The 20210-nt window shown below is 37.1% G+C and overlaps 3 protein-coding genes across 3 annotated transcripts; 2 read left to right on the top strand and 1 right to left on the bottom strand.

Annotated features, from left to right (window-relative positions):
- The first annotated feature begins 1504 nt into the window (after nt 1-1504).
- gnl2 (G protein nucleolar 2) lies at nt 1505-12704 on the top strand. The gene is made up of 16 exons (XM_008431097.3): nt 1505-1722; nt 2264-2348; nt 2454-2548; nt 3057-3196; nt 4747-4931; nt 5020-5086; nt 5406-5564; nt 5665-5778; nt 6832-6960; nt 7045-7149; nt 8482-8640; nt 10167-10274; nt 10351-10844; nt 11243-11337; nt 11501-11580; nt 12259-12704. Exons 1-16 carry the CDS (start codon nt 1659-1661, stop codon nt 12400-12402), a joined length of 2223 nt encoding a protein of 740 aa, XP_008429319.1. The 5' UTR covers nt 1505-1658; the 3' UTR covers nt 12403-12704.
- dnali1 (dynein, axonemal, light intermediate chain 1) lies at nt 12427-15739 on the bottom strand. Its single transcript, XM_008431095.3, has 6 exons — nt 15560-15739; nt 14636-14772; nt 14398-14567; nt 13260-13438; nt 12910-13074; nt 12427-12815 (listed from the first exon to the last, which is right to left on the bottom strand). The coding sequence occupies exons 1-6, from the start codon at nt 15638-15640 to the stop codon at nt 12780-12782; spliced, it is 768 nt and encodes a 255-aa protein (XP_008429317.1). The 5' UTR covers nt 15641-15739; the 3' UTR covers nt 12427-12779.
- Nucleotides 15740-15831: 92 nt separating this feature from the next.
- On the top strand, nt 15832-19617 carry snip1 (Smad nuclear interacting protein). Its single transcript, XM_008431098.3, has 4 exons — nt 15832-16800; nt 17393-17522; nt 18204-18748; nt 18833-19617. Exons 1-4 carry the CDS (start codon nt 16640-16642, stop codon nt 19086-19088), a joined length of 1092 nt encoding a protein of 363 aa, XP_008429320.1. The 5' UTR covers nt 15832-16639; the 3' UTR covers nt 19089-19617.
- Nucleotides 19618-20210: the final 593 nt, after the last annotated feature.

The raw sequence follows: 20210 nt of genomic DNA, 5'->3' as shown, positions 1-20210 counted from the left end.
CTGAAAGCTATATTTCTGTGCAGACAACTATTTTATGCATTTGAAAGTTTCAGTTTAATTCACTCCCAATGGTTTGCATTTTAAAGCAAAATCTTTAAACACACTGCTTCATTGTATGACATCATAGACACATCAAATGACATGAGCCAAGAACTCAGGAACTGAATTATGGACCTTCACTGGTCTGGTTCTTTTTTTGCATATGTTTTTCAGATGCCTGAAGATGAAACATTAATTTGTTCAAACAATAAAATTCAAATACGAATATCATGGGAATGTCCAGCTATGATGCTGTGCAGGAGGTGAATTTATTCTGTTTCCTAGATATTTTGGTGCAAAAGGTGAGTATTAACTGAAGAACAAAAGAAAAATATCCTCCATATCAACCTGAATCCATCAATACTGGATGAATTGAGAGTGTGAAGCCAGTCATTTACTCGCCTTTCATAAAGGCTACTGAGAAAGGAAGAAGTAATTCATTGAAAAGCCACATAATATTTTTGGAAAAACACACACGGGCCAGTTATCTGCGGAGGAATGGGCCACAGATAAAGCAATCTCTTGTGAAAAGCTTGTGGAAGGAGTTTAAGTTTATTAAATTCTCATGTTAATAAGCTTTAATTTCTTGTGACCAAACAAAGCAATTTATTTAAGCTTCACCTACTTTTCAAATCCCTATGCATTGTTTAACTGAACAGTTTTGTTCAAACTATAATCAGCTGGATTATTTTCAAGGAATAAGTCTGTTTGTTTCAATTCTGTACATTTTCAACCAAAAAAATGAAAATTAATTTTATTCTTACTAAAACTTTTAACTTTTGAATTTTTCAAAAGTAAACACTATGAAGCATTTCTACAGAAAATTTGAGACTAATAATGCCACAAAATCCTAGACAATTAGCTAAATAATATTACAATTCGGTTAACCTCCTTGATTCCAGACTGAATTTTATTCTAATCACAATAATAAAATACGTTAATAAATAATGCTAATAAGTAATAAATACAACCCTTCTCCAATCTAAAATCAACAATTTTCATCTGTATGAAAATGAACAGAAAACATTCCTTGCTATGTGAAGTGAAAACTATATGGTGCCTCTCCATGTTAGTTGTTGGTAGACTGCACAAAGACCTAAAATGGTAATTAAAAATATGTATATTATTTTATGTTTTCTGTTAAAAGTACCGTAAAAACTTCGGTAATGACGAATTTGTGGTCTGGTTTATTTATTTTCCAAGTCAAACTGTCCTTCACCCTTTAAGTAAGGATGAAATGTCACGTAAAATGCTCTGACATAAATGGCATTGCGCCCTCTTCTGGAGAAAAATAGTACAGCCAAATCCTGCTAATGTAAGAATTACAAAAAGGAAATACGCATCCTAATAATTTATTATTGATTAAATACAACAGTGTATATTTTTAGTATTGATAATAAGCGTTTGCAACCGTTACTTTTGAATTTACAGTTTTCTGATTGGCTGGTTCCTCCGCTTCCTTTTCTCATGACGTCCTTCCTGCTTCACCAGAGCGACACGTGCAAGTTGTAACATTTCTGAGTCGAGGAGGAAGGCTTCAAACTTCAGCTTTTGTACTGTCCCGATAGGTGTACAGTTCTGATTTTCTTGTGAAAGGCTTTACCGAATAACCAGTCAACATGGTAAAGCCTCAGTTTAAGGGGAAGAACTCGATAAACCCTTCTTCATCGAGCTCGAACCCCGGTAAGCTAGACAGTTTGTTTACACCTGTAGCTAACTGCAGCTAATAGCTTTAGCTTACTCTTCTACTCACTATATCCTGGATATAAATGCTGCTGATTACATCTTACAGTAAAAATTGAAACCAAAATGCTGCTATGATGGTTTAACATTTTACCTCGCAGCCTTTTGGTTGTTTCGTTGAAGTAATTTATTCCAAGTCGCCAACCTCGCAGTTTCTCCCATAATGTATTTATTTAGATTCACATGACCAGAGCAACAACTTATAACTTTTTGCAGATGTATTTGCAGAGAGTTATTCATCCCACAGTCTCCCTCGCAAAGCCCAAGAATTTACATTAAGATATCGCTTATTAAGCTTTTTCATTATAAAGTTAGAAAGAATGGATACGAGCAGTTGCGATGCTATTTTTATTGCGATGGTTATTTTAATTTTATCTTTAGTTTTTTTATTTAAATATATTCCCTTTATTGTCTGTACTATATTTAAATATGTAATGTTTTAAACTACCTAACAAAAATGTCTTGACCATTTGTTCCCCAGATCGAGCCAAAGGTGCAGGGGGAAACAACATGAGGGACAGAGCTACCATTAAGCGTCTGAATATGTACAGACAAAAACAAAGATGGTAAAGAATGATAACATATTCTATGTTTGTAACAGGACTGTTTGTAGCTTTCAGCTGAAATATAAACATAAGTGCTGTATTAACACTGATTGGTTCTGTCTACAGTAACAAACGAGGGAAAGTTATCAAACCTTTACAGTACCAGTCTACAGTAGCACCAGGAACAGTTGCCAGAGTTGAACCCAACATCAAATGGTTTAGTAAGTATGTTTTCTTTCTGTTGCTGCTAATGATGGAGAGATTATTTCTTCTGGCGTCGTTTTAATGTGAAAATATAATTTATTTGTATTTGTGATTGATATTAAACTCTGAATGTATTTGCATGTTACATTTAGAGTTGTCTCTCTATATGATTTATTTTTACCAAAAAAAATTAAAAATTCAAGTAATATTTCAGTCGAGTTATAATGCAATGTATATGGTTGCAAGTAAATATGCACCTGTATTTTCAGGTATAGATAAGATTTACTTTATTTCCTTTAGGGAACAATAATGATATGATGATGATAATAATAAGGGGGAGAGTTCCTGTCAAATATGTAGTGGTTGCAAAGTTATAGGCAATGTTTTAATTTCTGACAGGTATAAATTTTGTGTGTTTGGTTGCTTTAGATAAAGTTGTATTTAAATGCCTCCATAAATGTGATTAATGGCAAAATATTTGAACCAACTGAGCCTTGACTCATGTTTGGGTCTTATGTGTTTCAGCAAACACTCGAGTGATAAAGCAGTCGGCCCTTCAGAAGTTTCAAGAGGAGATGGGAGCAGTACAGAAGGATCCATACCGTGTGGTGATGCGGCAAAGCAAACTGCCCATGTCTCTTTTGCATGACAGAGCCAAAGCTCATGTGAGTAAAGTAGCATAGCCATAACACAAAATCCAAATAACATCAAGTTGTTTTAGTTGTTGTAACATTTAGCATAATCTTTTATGAAAAATATACATCTTTTATAGTCCACTAAAGATACCTGTACATCATCTTAAGAAAGTATTCATAACCCTGGAACTTTTTCACATTAGAACCACAAATATTGTTGCTTTTTATGGGGGTTTTGGGATGAACACAGAGTCACACTTCATTTCCAAAGTGGAAAAAAAGATGCAAGCTTTTCAATTGTTTAATGTTTTCCAAAAGAGTAATAAGAAAAGTGCATCATGTATCAATTAAGGACAACAGATGACAAATAGGCTTTTGGCATTTAAAAAAATGTTAATGTGCCTTGTCCCCGCCAAATAAATAAATTTAAAAAAATTAATTACTCCACCTGCCTATAATATTTTATCATTTTTGCACAACCTCAAGCTTTGATTTAAACCACTGTAGCTCTAGCTTCATTCTCCACCCCAATCTAAAGTCTTTTGCAGCTTGTAAAAGGGTTTTATTAAGAACATTGTCCTTCATTTTGCTCCATTTGCACATTTAAAACCACACTAGTTCAATCAGAGTGCTATAAAACATCCTGAAACAGGTAAAGAAACACTTAATAAAAATAGTACAATGAGAAAACAAGTCCAAACTTGATTTTAGAACAGCGCCAAACTGTCAGCAATATTGTGTTACAAACTAACTAACCAACCATATTTTTAATTTCTCTACAACTTTATGATGTGTTTCTTGGTCTTCCACTTTGGAATTATGGACTACTGTGTGTTGTCTATCATGACTCTAATGTGATTAAAATGTGAAAATCTTGCAAGCGTATAAATGCTGTGTCAAGGTGCTGTATGAATTTTTTCTTTCAAATGCTGAGCTTTTCCTGGAATCTGTTGTGTTTCCATTTTTATATAAAGTCCAATATTTGATTGCTTAACTTGTTCCAAAGAAAAAGTCATGAATTAAAGGATCTTTGTGATTTCTTTTTTTAAGAGTCTTTGTTTGGGATCTTGGCATGCGTATTTTCTGACAACCTCTGTAACCCTATCCTTCTAAAGAAATGTTGCAATAGAGGCATGGCTTTTGTTTCAGGATCACTGGAAGATTTGATTAGCACTGGCATGGTCTCAGGGTGTTTTGTTGGCTGTTTTGTTACATATTTGGGTGTTCTGTTTACTGTATACTTTTGTTCTGTGTTGTCTTAAAGCCTTGGAGGGCTGCATTGAAAATTAGTTTAAATTCGGGGAAAAGGGAGAAAATATCTTTTCACCAACAGCAAAAACTTTCCTTTATCGTGTCTTATCAGATATCTACTTTTTATTTTGCAGCTATATGCTATGCATTTTGTTCACTGTACAATACACAGCCATGCTCTTCATATAAAGCTTTTGTAATACACCGAAGGGGTTGCAAGCGTTTAAGGACAAATATGTATGCATACTACTATGTTTTGAAGAGCAAGATCGTGAGTCTGAAGTTCAGAACAATCAGTGGTCTGAATGTGTTTTTCTATATTCCTGTAGAACTCTAAGGTGCACATTCTAGACACTGAGGGATTTGAGACCACATTTGGACCTAAGGCTCAGAGGAAGCGGCCCAATCTCCTGGTTGGAGACGTGAAGGATCTTGTAGAGAGAGCAGAGGCTTCAGCATTGAACTACAGCGCCGACAAAGACACGAACCTGGTGACAGAGGACACCGGTGTACGGTAGGATTTTTACTTATTCTAATCACAAAACTGGACTTTTAGTCTATGTATAGTTACATTTAAAGATAGTGACAGACTTTTGCAACAGGGAGGAAGTACGTGAGGAGATTTTCAAAAAGGGTCAATCGAAGAGGATCTGGGGAGAACTCTACAAGGTAACACTCCTGCGTACTTGATTATTGAGTCCTAGTATTAAAATATTGACAAGTATTTTAAAGAAAAAACCTCCCTCCCCCAAAAAAGTGGTTGCTATGTAAATGTCTTTTCACCATCTTGGACATTTCATGTAGCTCTTTTGTTTTCCCTTGCCCAGGTAATCTATCCTTTGGCAGCATCATCATTAGCCATCTGATATAAACTTCAGGGTTTATATCCTCATCGTCTGAAGTCATTAAAACAGGATGGCAAGCTGTTTGTGTTTCACAGTCAGTGGTCTAGAGTTAATTGGATTGATTCTGGACTCGTGTTTTAAAGGTGATCGACTCGTCTGATGTCATAATCCAAGTGCTGGACGCCCGTGATCCAATGGGAACCCGCTCCAAAAGCATTGAGACATACCTGAAAAAAGAGAAACCTTGGAAACATCTCATCTTTGTATTAAACAAGTGTGATCTTATCCCTACCTGGGTCACGGTGAGATGTTTAGAGCATTTTCACTTTGTTTTCTGGGTTGCTTTAAATGCTGTAATCTTTAATAATTTGTCTTCTTGACTGCCTTTTTCCCACAAATCAGAAACGGTGGGTTGCCGTTCTGTCCCAAGAGTATCCAACTCTGGCTTTCCATGCCAGCCTGACCAACTCTTTTGGTAAAGGTTCACTCATCCAGCTCCTCAGGCAGTTTGGGAAGGTAAGCTAATGCTTCCAAATGGAAATCTACTTGACTTTTCAATTATTTATACTTAATATATCATCAAGTTTAAGAAGAATAATCTTGATTGTTACAATCCAGATTCAAAAGGTACTTTATTTAAAGTTTGTCTTTTAAAACATGAATTATTTCAGATGCCTCGGGTTTTTAAGATGACTGTTCAACAAGGGAGAGCTTTATTGGAGCAAACATTGTCTCAGAGAGGATCTTTTGTTGCATTAGTTGTACCCAAATGCCCAGTTTTGAATACTGGGCATTCGGATAAAAGTACATCTGATAACTACATGCAGTCTCAAATACAACTCTTGTTGTGATTTGAGTTGTATACTAACAGAGTTTGGAGGTTTACTGAAAATTTCTCACTTAAGATCAATTCTTCAAATTCAGTTTTGTCCTCATTCTTGATTTTTATACGTTTGATCTTAGGAGATTGTCACATTAGGTTAACTTTGAATAAGGATACCATCCAAATAGAACAGCAGCAGTTACTCCTGTTGCTATGAGTATAATACAATATATATATTATTATACATCTTACATTGTTTACCGGTAACATTTGTTCCCTATTGCAATTTGAATGCATTGACAGTTTAAAACACTTAAATAAATACCTCATGAGTCATCAGTAGTGTTTACAAAAACTTGGAAAGCAGTTTAATCCACGTCAGCAAACCTTTTCTTTGAGTTTAAATCACCTTATCAATAACTCCTCATTCGTCTGGCTTTTTACCTTGCCCCCGCCTCGACTTTGCTTCCAACATGTTTGATAGATGAAGTGGGATGCTTGAAATTATGAGCTGTTTTGCCGTCCAAAGATTTTAGTTCCAGAGACCTGACCTTTTATAAACATTTTCAAGCCCGTGTTTTTTATGGACATTTTGTATTTGAGCTAAGCCTGCTTTGTTTATATTGGAATCAAAATGAAGAAAATTGTTTACTAAATTGAACTCGCATTTAAGTCGGTATAAAGCTCAGTGTTGAAACGCCTCTGTATGATATTGTGAATTTTGTTGTGTTTTCCTTCATGTGCAGCTCCACACAGACAAGAAACAGATTAGTGTGGGTTTCATTGGCTACCCAAACGTGGGGAAGAGTTCAGTTATCAACACTCTGCGCTCAAAGAAGGTCTGCAATGTGGCACCCATCGCTGGAGAAACAAAGGTAGAGTCGACATTTGAGCTCGCATGTTTCTTTAGTGTTTCTTTTTGCTTGTCAAGGTTAGCATTCAACCCGTACCTCCCACAGGTGTGGCAGTACATCACACTAATGAGGCGCATCTTCCTCATCGACTGCCCCGGTGTCGTTTACCCATCAGAGGACAGCGAGTCTGATATAGTCCTAAAGGGAGTGGTAAATGATTTCTTTTTTTCTGTAGTTCCATGAGAACATGAATTTGTCTGTTTTCCGAGTAATGCTGAAAAAAATTTTTTTTAAAACTCTTCCACACAAATGACAGATTTATTTAGAACAGTCCAAGTATACACAAGATTCCTATGAAGTCTAGAAAATTTAATTTATTTTGGTTACAGACAGAGCCCAAAAGTGGATTCATATTCACAAAAAAAAATCAATGTTCTCAAAATATGGACAACTATTTTTTCATTATGCTGCAGTTAAAAAAACTGAAATGAGCTTCAAAATGTATTAAAGCAGAGCACCTTTTTAACAGTTGTAACTTTTAAAGATATTCTAAGTGTAATGTTTGAAACCTGCACATGCTTCATCTGAAATATTTAATGTCAGTTTTAGCCTACGCCTTTTTCTCAGTCTTGTTTTATAACCTCAACAATGTTCTTAAGGTTTGTTTACTAAAATAGTGTGCTGCTGGGTCTTGCTGTGTGTTCTTCCCTCCCTGCCAGGTCGTTATTGTAAATATAAATGTGTTATCAATAATTCACCTGGTTAAATAAAGGTTAAATAAATCTATAAATGTATTTGGCAGCCTCAGTAAGATGATTAACTTAACTTTGAGACTTCCAGAAATATTTTTAAAGTACAACACGTCCCATGACATAATGATCCATTAAAAACTAGGACGGATAAAACAACCTTTCTGTGTTCTGTTCAGCTTTGGTGTTTACTTGTGGAAGTGTTGCTCTCTCAAATCATAAATGAATCAGAGACATAGATCACAACAAAAAGTCTACTTTTGAATAGCTTTTTAAATGTATCTGCTTTTTTTAACTTTCATTTGAACATATTTCTCACTGAAAATAAAAACTTTTATTATTTTTTATTATGTACTTTCACAGGAAACGGTGTTGTTGGTAACTCTTTCTGTTGTTGTGTGTACTGATCCCAAAACAGACAATTTCCATCCTGTCTGTTAACAGTCAGAGAGGATGAAGGTGAAAATTTTCTGTCTGTTGCTTAGTTTTTTTTCTCTGCACCTCTGCTTTTAAAATGGAGCAATACAGATCACAAATATCTGGGGAAAAATCTCTATATTGCATAGACTAACGTGAACCCACCCTCAGCAGTGTGTTTCAAGATTGGTTAAACGTACAGATAATTAAACCCAGCAAATATTTTTGCAGGAAAAAACAAGCACCGGTTTCAATTTTCTTTGAAAGGAAAATATTTGCTGGGTAGTGACTCCACTCCAGTTTGCAGTGGAGTCACTATAACTTAAAGGTTGCACCTTCATATTTCAGATTTCTTCTTTTCCTCTTCCTTGGTAAGGTTCAAGTGGAGAAGATCAAAAACCCAGAAGAGCACATCGGTGCAGTACTGGAACGAGCCAAACCCGAATACATCCAGAAGACTTACCGGATCCCAACATGGAGTTCTGCCGATGACTTCCTTGAGAAGCTGGCATTCCGTACTGGGAAGCTTCTAAAGGTTTGATTCTTCATTTCTTGTAAGATTTAAACACAAGGTTCGTAAAAACCCTTGAAAATGCTTAAATTTCAATTAGGTGTTTTGAAGGTTTGTAATGTTCCTGATTTTTGTATAAAGTCCTTGAAAGTGCTTGATATTCAGACTGCACAGCTTTGTAATAAAGTGCAACCTAGCATGTGACTAAAGCCTACATTTACAGGTGAAACCAAATATTGTCATACACCTAATAAAAAGAGGCACATTTTTTCCCACTGTCTGAAGTTAAGTCATACTAAACTGTTATTGTTCCAAGTCAGTCAAAATTACCAAAATTATTTCTATTTATGAAATGCCAGAAAATTAACGAGAACATTTTTAGATTTTTTTCTTAACTTTTTTGTATATTGTGTTAAAGCAATTAATTTACCTTAACACAATTTGCTTGGATTGTTTCATTGTAAGGAATATTTATTATTAGCGGTTCGGTGATTTATTAATCATCTTTTATTTTATATGTTTAAGTTATTGACATTGGGGGATTTTGTGTTAAATTTGTCTGGTGCATTCTGTGTGAGAGAGAGACATTGCAAAACATAACATTTTTCTATGTTTAAATTTACTCTGCTGTAGAATGTAAATACTACCACCAAAAAATATATATATATATTTTTTTTTATGCAAGTGTGGTGCTGAAAAAGTTTGAAAACGTTATCTTCAAACTGCTTGAAAAGTGCTTGAATTCAAAAAGTGTATGAACCCTTCAAACACATTTTATTCTCTCTATATTATTCAATAAAGATCACCTTTTCACATTAAAAGAGCCGTCAAGTTTTGGTATTTAAACTATTAAGTAGGCCTGTCGCAATAAACAATGAATCAATTAATCGGACGATAAATTAAACCTATCGACCTCATTTTAATTATCGTGTTTATCGTCTCTTCCGGCCTTTTTTCTTTCTGTTGATGACACTGAATGAAAAAAGGCTCAGCTCCGGTGCTCTCCTCTGACCCTACCTTCCTCATTTCCTTCGTGTAATGTCCAGCGCACACCACACAAGTTGTCGGCCCATTTTTTGCCCCCAAAATATGGGCAAAAATGGTGTAGTGTGAACTACTGCATTAGGTAGCCGGATGTGCCCATCTTCTCTATTTAAATCTAGTGATTACTGAAGGGCAATATACATACAGACTTCATAATCTGCACTCTTTTGGTTGAATGCAGTATTTATTTCCACTTTGGCTTTATGTTGTCTAGTTTTTATTCAAGTACGTTTTTTGTTAATGGAGACTGAGAATCCATTTTATTTTTGTTTTTGGTTGCTTTATTTAGTTTATCAGTTCCAGTGTTATGGGTTCTTTTGAAAATAAGGTGTATCTATCAGGAAATTACATGTATTATTAGTCCTTTCCATTAAATCAGTGTCAAAAGGTCTTGAAACAATATTGTCGTTTATCACAATAATTTTTTAGACAATTAATCGTCCAGCAAAATTTGTTATCGTGACAAGCCTACTATTAACACTTTTTTTCTTATCGGTATTTTACAGGGAGGTGAGCCCGATCTCAGTACGGTCTCCAAAATGGTGTTAAATGACTGGCAGAGGGGACGGATCCCCTTTTTTGTGAAGCCTCCTGGACCAGAGGGAGATCCAGAAGTAAGAGTTTGCGAAAATCTTTTCCTTCTCCTTCACCAGCCTGTTCTTCTAACACAAACTACTGTGACGTCTGTAGGATGAAAAACCATTGCCCCAGGAAGTACCACCGGCTCCAGAGGATAACGTTCAGGAGGAACAGGCGGATAATCTGGACGCCACATCCGGAGAACAGGAGGAACAGCAGCAGCGGCAGAAGGAACAGGTCCAGAAGATCCTTGCTAATGTCCGACAGAACTTTGGCAAGATCAACGTGGCCCCTGAGTTCACTGAGGAAGATTTGATCCCCGTGGAGATGCCAGACTTAGACTTGTCTGATTTTTCTGGCTCCGACGTTGACGTTGACGAGGACGTTGACGAAGACGTTGACGAAGACGAGGGAGGCCAGGAAGACGAACCCATTGCAGAGCCAGCTGATGGAGATGCTGAGGTCTCTGAGGACACACCATCTCAGACTGACGGTACCAAAGGCAAAAAGAGTTTACGGGAGGTCATCCGTGAGCACGATGAGAAAATTGCGAAGTACAAGCAGTTCCTGGACCGAGCCAAATCCAAGCGCTTCTCTGCAATCCGGTAAGTTTTGGTGTCCAAATGTATTATTGCATATTTTCTTTGTCTTGGACAGGACTTTGTTTTATTTTTTTTGTTCGTTAATGAGATGTTGGCAGACAGAGAGATGCCAGGCGCATCAAGGAGGTCCATGGAAATCAAGCTTTAAGGACTAACAGCTGTCATTTTGACTAATCGGTAGCCTGTTCCCAAAATGTATTTCATCAAGTTCCTTTTCATTCTTTTTTTTTTTTTTTTTTTTTCAATCGATTTGAGCCCACAAACCAAATTACAAATCATATCCAAGCTCTTCAGTTAGTTTTAGTCCAATTTAGTTTATTTCTGCAAATCCCTGAAGAAATAAACTGTTTGCTTTGCCTGGAAAACTTAGCAGTTTGCTATTTTTTCATCTGTTTGGACAGAATACCAAAGGCACTTTCTGACAAAGTGTTTACAGACCTCAAGACCAAACAAGAAGCAGCTAAACAAGCACAGAAGAGAGAGAATCCGTCAACAGGTACGACCATTTATCACTCTGAGTTTGGCGATGGATTTTGAAATTGAGTCAGATGTGGTGGACATCCAAACGTTTTCAACAGCAAAACTTTGACTCAGTCAGGCTAACATTTAAATACTGATGGCTGGTTTTTTTTAAAAAAAATTTATCTGACTGATTTCAGCTACAAACCAGAAGAGCAAGAAGAGGAAACGTGTGGAGGGTGATAAATCTATTCAGCAGCACAGGTTTACATCTAAACAGGTTTGCAGCTTTTGTTTGTCCTGTGTCAAATAAAGGATCTCGATAAACTAGTCACAGCCCTTCAACGTTTTACATTTTGTCACATTACAAAACATAAAGATGTAAAGACAAGACATTTGTGAACAAACGGCATCATGAAGACCACGGAACAAGAAAACATTGTAGGGAAACAATCTTACAAAGAAATAGCTGTTCACTCAATCTGATTAAAGGGAACCAATAGGCCTGTGCTAAATCTGATGGAGCTGTAGGCAAAGTCCAAACTTAAAGGAATTTGCAGCAAGACTTGAACATTCCTGCTTGCGGAAGCTTAACATGAATGAGTCTGAGCTTTTTCACCAAGAAGAATGGGCAGGAATTTCAGTCTCAACGTGCAAAGATGGTTGAGATTCAAGCAGAACGGTGTTTTGCAATTTTATAATTCCTGCAGAATCACAATCACTGTCACAAGGAACTGCTTGGGCTGCAATAAATATTTGCTAACTAGTTGAGTCTTACGCTGTTATACTCTGAGTGTATCATTTAAAATTTCAATAAAATTCCTTGAAATTTGGTTTTCAAAGTTTAACGGGAATGAATATTTTTGTGTAGCATTGTGGGTTGATCTGTCTGATATATATCATGTTAACAGTTTAATGTATCTGATGCCATTTTTGTTCCTTTATTTAATGTCCACAGAGAAGAGCAATGGACCGTGCCAAGAAGGGGAAGAAAGTTGGAGTGCGTTACTATGAAACGCACAATGTGAAAAACAAGAACAAGAACAGAAAGATTCCAGCACCGCCTGCAGAAAGTCGTGGGGCTAAAAAATCAAAGCACTAGACCAGGAATAAACACAAAACTATACATATTTAAACTGGCCAAATTGGCTACGTTTTATTGAAATGACAAGCTAGGCAAAAACCCGAAGCTAAACATCGACGTGTCTTTTTTCCAGTGGTCATGTGAAACTTTATTTTGACTACTAGCAAATGGCTGCACCTTGGCCTCTCAACTCTTGAACTGCATGTAATTCCTCATTCACAAGTGAGCTGCTCTCTTGACATTCAAGAGAAATGTTCAGTGTGTTAACTGCTTAAAATATAGCTGTTGTGCTCTACAAATAAAATGCTAAATTTCCTGCAGCTGTCAACTCATTCATTTATCAAGTGGAGAAAAAATACATCTTGTATTAAATCTTCTATCTGGTGTGAGAGGTTTCACTTCTTTGGATTAATCATCCCATCCAGTTGTGTCTGAAATTAAAAAAAAAAGTATATATTATTCATGTTTGGACATTCTACACATCACATCTGTGTTGTTTTACAAGGAATAGATAGAAAAAGTCACCTTGAGCTGATGATTGGTTTTCTTCAAGAACTGAATTTCCTCGTTGAACTTTCTTTCCTCCACTTGTCTCTTCTCAGTTTCCCTCTTTTCAATTGCATCACATCTCTCCTTCTGTTCATCCAGTTGTCTCATGAGTTCCTGCTTCTCACTTTCCAGATCTAAAATCTACAAACGTGATGGAAAAACACAGCAGGAAGTTCCCAGTATTTTAAATATCTGTAAAGAAATGGCGCTCTCTGCTGGACTTATAATAACAGTGCAATTTAACGGTTTAATCAGTAAGCAAAAGAGACGAAGCTCTTTGAATAGTGGGTTTTTTTTTTCTAGTCTAACGACTTATATGCCCTTACTTTTTTTTCTATGTCCGCCTTTCCCTGTTCGGCCTGCAGTGCCTTTCTCATGCCAAAAGCGATGCTGCTTTCATACAGCGTCTGGTACGTGGCAATTGTCATTTTAAGCTCATCTCTGACTCGCAGCAGAAGCAGACCCCTCTCAGCACAGATGATGGTTACCTGTCTGATTAATTCATCTTGGAAGAAAAAACAGATTTAAATCAGTTTGTGAGAACCTTAATGCATAAAACATAACTAATAAATTTAAAATCCAGCTGTGTAAATCTATAAATATATTTACTAGAAGTGTCAGGAATGTTGTGGCTGTACGTTAGCACTGCCTCAGCATGATGTTACCTCACCCATCTGACAGCTAGTTAAGTATTTTGAGATTTTAAAGCCTCAATTGCCTCAACATTAAGGCCACAAAGCTCAGTTTTTGTCTCTATTTATTTTTTTCATCTGAGCATCTGTATATTTCATTCATACTTCACCAGTGTTGATTTTGGAACTGGCTCTTGTTTTTCACCAGGACCTTCCTGGTCTGTGTAGACCATTTCACAGTTTAGCATACTTTGGCTGTGATGGTTCCCAAATATCTAAACCAATTCATTTTAATCTGACAGCAAAGATTTGGGTCAGACAGTTGAGAATCGAAGGTGTTAAAATAGGACAATGTCCCTGAATCGATATGAAAATTAGCTTCAGAAGTCTAACATTAAGCTTCCTGAACCACCACTCCAAAATCCTGTCCTAATCTCTAATGAACATTTTTAAACCTCATAAGTTCAAATGTACAGTTTAATCGGTTTTTGCCCAGAGGACTGGTCAAGTATCCAGTTGGAATTATGCTTGAAGCTTGGTGACTTTAAAATGTGTGTGATCAAGCTGCAGCTTGCTACATTTACCCAATTATTAGTGGAGTTCTGTCCAAATATTTCTGAATAATTTTGAAAGAAATATTTAGTAAATTCTAACTTGAGCACTCAATTCTGGATATGAAAACAATTCATCAGGATACATAATTTTTCCACCCAGGAAGATCATTTCAGTTGCACCAATAAAGGACAAAAAATTAATACAACCTATATCTAAACCTCAGATTAGAATTGTAATAGTGAGTTTCATGATGGTGTCATATCCACGGCCTTCTTACCAAAACACTGAGAATAAAGCTCTCTGCGGATAGGACAGATGCCTGTGTGTCTGGCCTGTCTCTGCTCCAGCTTTGTGTCCAGCTCTTCCTTCAGGTGAATTATTTCTGGTCTTGTACAAGGTACACTGGATACCTTCTGCACCCACAGCTGGCTTCCTTCTGACCATTCCCTACAATATTGATGGTTGAGAAGGTTGAACTTAATGAATCAGTTCACTAAGTAAGAGGACGGTCATACCTGGGTGGAAGGATTGCATCCAGAATCTCCTCGTTTTCCATTTTGCTGACATCACTGGTTGTAGGTTTTGTTTTAGGAGATAGTGGAACTGGTGCGGTGTCAGGGCCCTGCAAAGGGATCCTTTTTATTTGGCGTACCTGTGAAGAGACATATTCTGCAGTGAGTACATTATTCATGATACAAGAATACTTTTATCATTCCAGATCTGTTGGAAACGCATTGAAATAATACATGAGCCCAGGAGATTATAAAAGGCATATCATATTCATTTGTCTTAGGGTGACATCTGTCCATTCTTGCTTTGTAACAATTTTCACTTTCAAAATCCTACTAAATACATTGTAATATAAGTCAAAGATGGGCACCAGTCAGGCCAACTTTGGGCACCAAGGCACTTAATTGTTTCAAAATTATGTTTTGTGCCATTTTTGTCATATACATCTCAATTATGTCATCAAAAAGCACATTTACATAATGCCATTTAGAATAGTAATGTTATGTTGTGCTTTGATCAGCGGAGGGAACCTGGGCCTGGAGACTGCTGCTCCGAACAGACTGTGAGTCTGTTCATACACCCTGAATAGTTGCCTGAAATCAAAGCAATACTTGAGATATACCTTTGACGAAGGACTAACATTATAATATGATGAAAAGGAAAAAAAAACTGTTGATTTTACATAGGACCCTTTTTTAAAGCAGACAGAAGGCTTTTCTTTTTATTTTATACTTTTTATTTGATTATTTTGTTGGGTTTGAGGCATTTATTTTTGCCAGTAAACCATAACCACTAAAATGAACGTGAAAATTTAAAGTATATCACTATTTAATCATTCTTAAATATGTGTTTGAGCATAATTCAAAGTGTTTCCAAATATTCATCTTTCCTTCTCGGTAGTTGCTACTTCCACCTCAGTGGCGACTTACCTTTGGAGATTTCTCCCCTGAGGTTGTCTTGACCAACATTGGAGTATCATATTTCAGAAGAGAATCCGCTGGCGGAATCATTTTTTTCTCTTTCTTTTTAAATAAAAAATAAAGTTAATTTTGCCTACAGACACGGAAATATCGTTGCTCGTTAAAACTGTTGATGATGTTGTCATGGTAACACTGTCCTCGCGTTCTTTCTGTTCAAGTAAAAATAGGTTTGAAATGGTGTAACAAGAAAAAGACAATTTACAAAGTGTCGGATTTGTACAATACACCCCAATTATTTTTGTATTTTGGAAAAGAAACAATATCGGATCTTTTTTTTGATAAAGATTTAGATGAGTAGACGACTGACGCCGTAGATCCATAGAAACGACAGGTTAGCGTTCGTCATCTTGTGAGTGGCAAATTACCCTGGAAATAAAAAAAGACAAGACAGTTTATATTATATCATTTATAATTTTAGTTATATTATGTACAGGTTATATTATGTACAGTATTGTATGTTAACTTTTAGCATTGGTAATTGTTAACTCTCAAGAAATTCACCTAAGAAATGTACCAGAGTTAATTCAGTTGTAGATGTAATGTGCATTTTGCCATTCGTTTTGTCAATGTACAAGTATTTGTGGATTGGAAGAGTTTAATCTTGTTTTTCACGTACAAATAATATAATTGTCTATGTTTCCTTTTGAGCGTACTTTAGCTTTAGGTTATGATTTATCCATGTACTTTGTTGGCACCTATCGTAAAAACGAAGAGCTCTGTAATGATAGATTACGTACATTCCACTTCTACCGCATTAAAAAAATGCCACTCACAAGATGGCGGACACGCCGACGTACGATCCCGACACATTTGCGTTTACACCGGAACCTAAAAAGGAACACGGCAAGCACATCATCGAGATAAATTCTTTGTGAACCACAGGAACCGGAAAGGGTGATCACGACGCAAGAGTAGAACTTTAGTAAGGGTTTAAAGCTGTGTTTTTTTGTTTGTTTATTTGCTTCTGAGTAAAGATGTACATTTAGTCGCGTTAAAATCGGATTGGTACATTTATTTTCTCTAAAAAAAATGACCAAAGAGAAACGACACCGAAGAAGGGAGTCTCCGACGCGGGAGACCGAAATAAAGATAAAACAGGAGAAACTGAGCCCCAGTAGGCCACAGAGATCACGCCGCTCGAGGTCCAGATCCGCCGGGACATCAAGTCCACCGAGAAGAAGAGCGAGCAGGTGAATGTAATAAAGTCGTCCTATCTGGTTATATAAGGTAGATTGGAGGTGCGATCTTCCCTTGTTTTTATATAAACTATATTTTAACTTGGAGATCGGCCTGGATCTACCAGGACATGGATGTTGGTGTTGCTGAAGCAGGGTTTCATTCATTAAACTACGGATCAATAGTTAATGATAAATAATTCACAAAACCTGCTGCCTTGATAACACTGAATATATTTTTGCGCTTTTTTTTTCTAATTGTGTACAGAATTGTAGGAAACGACGAGTAGCTCTGTTCGTTACCTGTTGCTACGGTGTATGCTACAGTTTGTTCAACCTGTTGTCAACACCAATTACTCTCTCACACTTAAGTTGTTATAGCTCTGGAACTAAGACATTAAATCAGAGACTCAAAATTACTGTTCTGATGATCAAGCTCACAAAAGTTTATCTCCCTTTCTTAATATTGTACAGAATGATACTGGAGAAATTTGCGACCAATCATAGACTCACGATTGAACGAATCATGATTTCTGAGTGAATTATGTGTCATATGTTTTAAAATCTCCGCACTATTGCTCGAGAGCCTGTTTTACATTTCATACAGATCACCGGCCAAGGCAAGGCAGCGCTCACCAGATAGAAGGGAGACCTCTCCTGTTGGAACAAGCAACAGATCTCCCAGAAACAGAAGAAGTCGCAGTCCTCACCGTGGCAGCGATGCCAAAGTGAAGCGGGTAATTCTGTTTGAATCATCAGATCAACACTGAACGGGGGAAGAGCTAGGTTTGAAAACTTATAAACCAGTTGGTCTCTAATAATAATCAAACTTCACGATTGCTATGATGGGTTGAACACATAAGTGTTCACACTCTTTGACCTCTTCCATATTGTGCCGCAGAACAAATGCAAACGTCTACGCATTCCACTGGGGTTTTACAAAAAGTAATGCATTAATGAAGAGGGGGGAAAAAAATGATTTAAGGTATTTAAAAGTTTTGCAAATAAAGCTAAAAGACGTTGCACATATAAGCATTCACCCCCGTTTAAAATGAAACCTCCCAGTAAAATTCAGTCTAACCAGTGGAATTTGTGGGATTAGTAAATGGAGTCCACATATGTATTATGTCAATATAAACCAGCTGTTCTATGAGGACCTCTGATGCTTGTTAGAAAACATTAATAACCCGCTGAATTTTGTTGTTGCAATGAGACATATCATGAAAATGTGTTTGACATATGAATACCTTCACAAGGCATTGCCACAACATATGTGAATGGTAAATGCAAATGACAGGCACGTTCAAATATGGAATTCACATTATGGCCACCACACTTTAGTTCTTAAATATGGTGCTGATAATATATCACAACCAATCATATTTGCTTTGTAAATGCTTTCTTTTTAAACCCCACAGGAAAAGGAAGAACAAAGGGGAAGTGGTGATGAGCGGAGAAGAAGGAATGAGCAGTCAGAGGACAGACGGAGCAGGTGGGAATCAGACAGGCCGCGGGACAGAGAACGCAACAGAGACAGGAATCGCGAACGAGCCGGTCTGGCTTCTCAGCAAGAGGAACGTCGGCAGCATGATGACCGACGCAGGGAAAACCGCCAACGGCGTGAAGAAGAAGGCGAGGAACATAACTTTGGAACCTCTGACGGAGGGAGTGACGACTCAAGGCCGCCTCCGGCTGAGAAAGAGAAGCCCAACTTTGAACTGTCAGGCGCGCTCACGGAAGACACCAACACGTTCCGGGGCGTGGTGATCAAGTACAACGAGCCGCCCGAGGCTCGCATCCCAAAGCGCAGATGGAGATTGTACCCCTTTAAGAATGACGAACCCCTTCCTGTCATGTACATCCACAGACAGAGTGCCTATCTGTTGGGGCGCCAGAGAAGAATCGCTGATATCCCCATTGACCACCCGTCCTGCTCCAAGCAACATGCGGTATTCCAGTACAGGTGGGAAGCTGTTATTTTTTTTTGTTTTCTTAAGATTTATTTGTCATGATGAATGTAAATGGTACGCTGTTCTGTGTTTTGCAGATTGGTTGAGTATACTCGAGCCGACGGCACCACTGGCCGAAGGGTAAGGCCTTACATTATTGACCTTGGTTCTGGGAACGGCACCTACCTGAACAATCAGCGGATCGAGTCCCAGCGTTACTATGAGCTCAAAGAAAAAGATGTTCTCAAGTTTGGCTTCAGCAGCCGGGAGTACGTGCTGCTGCACGAGTTCTCAGACACGAGCGAGGTGGATGTGAAGCAGGAAGAGGACGAGGACGAGGGAGTTGATGAGTAAATTATTCCCACGTACTCGATTGTCCGCATATATTCAGGCAAGATCACTAAAATTGTTAAAAATGCAGAGCTGTCTGCTGAAAACGGACCTGCAAACTGGTAAAATGCAGGAATTAATGTCCCGAAAGCGAGTGGAATTGTATATTTTCTGTAAGTAATGAAGTCTCGCTTGAATCTGCCACAGTTGTCTCAAAGTAGACCTCCATTTCTCAGGTTTGTGTGATGCATGATTGATCTTTCTGATCTCATGTAATGTGTCAGGGTACATAGCATTACTGCGGTGTGATCCCTGGATCCTTAAATAAAGATTTCTTATTGACAGAATAAACATTGAACTACAGATTACATTTATTTTTCTTTTGACATTTTTGTAGAGCAAGCACAGGGAAGATATTTGACTTGTGCATCTTTGCACCACTGCAATGTGTATTCAAAGACTTGCCATTTCTTTTTTTTTTCAGTTCAGATGCATTTATAGTAAGTGTTAATTTTTGTACTGTAAATAAAAGCTAAAAATTTAGATCAAACAATTGTTTTGTGGTAATTTTTTTGTATTCTCTACATTTCTGTTATACATTAAACAAGGGAAAGAAATAGAAGTATACATATTCTGAGCTTTCATTGTCTTTTAAAAACTAAGTAAAAGCCAACTGATCATGTCATGGACTTGCATGCTTCTGATCAAATCACATCAGCTGAGTGAAATGGAGGCTGGGGAATTCTGGGACACAGATGACATGAAAAAAACAAAACATTATGATGAAATATTGAAACAACATTCAAGATATTTTCCAGGAAATTAAAGCTTAGGAAAACACGGGCCTTCTGAAAGGATATATGACCGAATTGGTGCATAAGTTTAGCTGCTTAAGGGAAACAAAGTAAATGTTTTAAAGTGGCCATATAAAGCCTGTTGGTTTGAAAACGTGTGTGGATTCGCTCCTAATGCCTGATAAATTCACAAATTAAGAAGACCGTGAACACAAAATGTGTGTGGGGGGGGTTTGTTTGCTTTTTTTAAATCAGTTCCAACCAATGCTTTTGAAAGAATCCAATAACAGATACTGTAAGTTGTAGACTGGATAAAAAATGTTTTCTGCTGAATCAAAAATTATAAATCACA

Source organism: Poecilia reticulata, chromosome 16 (assembly GCF_904066995.2).
Source record: "Poecilia reticulata chromosome 16, P_reticulata-male-v2, whole genome shotgun sequence".
Taxonomy (NCBI): Eukaryota; Metazoa; Chordata; class Actinopteri; order Cyprinodontiformes; family Poeciliidae; genus Poecilia; species Poecilia reticulata.
The sequence above is the reverse complement of the archived record's forward strand: the minus strand, read 5'-3'. Positions and strand labels throughout refer to the sequence as shown.

Coding starts and splice junctions, on each gene's coding strand:
- gnl2 (XM_008431097.3), top strand. CDS start 1,659: ATGGTAAAGCCTCAGTTTAAGGGGAAGAACTCGATAAACCCTTCTTCA. Junction 8,641..10,166: donor GTACTGGGAAGCTTCTAAAG/GTTTGATTCTTC, acceptor GGTATTTTACAG/GGAGGTGAGCCCGATCTCAG. Junction 11,338..11,500: donor GAGAGAGAATCCGTCAACAG/GTACGACCATTT, acceptor GACTGATTTCAG/CTACAAACCAGAAGAGCAAG.
- snip1 (XM_008431098.3), top strand. CDS start 16,640: ATGACCAAAGAGAAACGACACCGAAGAAGGGAGTCTCCGACGCGGGAG. Junction 16,801..17,392: donor CCGAGAAGAAGAGCGAGCAG/GTGAATGTAATA, acceptor CATTTCATACAG/ATCACCGGCCAAGGCAAGGC. Junction 18,749..18,832: donor CATGCGGTATTCCAGTACAG/GTGGGAAGCTGT, acceptor TGTGTTTTGCAG/ATTGGTTGAGTATACTCGAG.
- dnali1 (XM_008431095.3), bottom strand. CDS start 15,640: ATGATTCCGCCAGCGGATTCTCTTCTGAAATATGATACTCCAATGTTG. Junction 14,773..15,559: donor CAGGGGAGAAATCTCCAAAG/GTAAGTCGCCAC, acceptor GTCTCTTCACAG/GTACGCCAAATAAAAAGGAT. Junction 13,075..13,259: donor AGGCGGACATAGAAAAAAAA/GTAAGGGCATAT, acceptor TCACGTTTGTAG/ATTTTAGATCTGGAAAGTGA.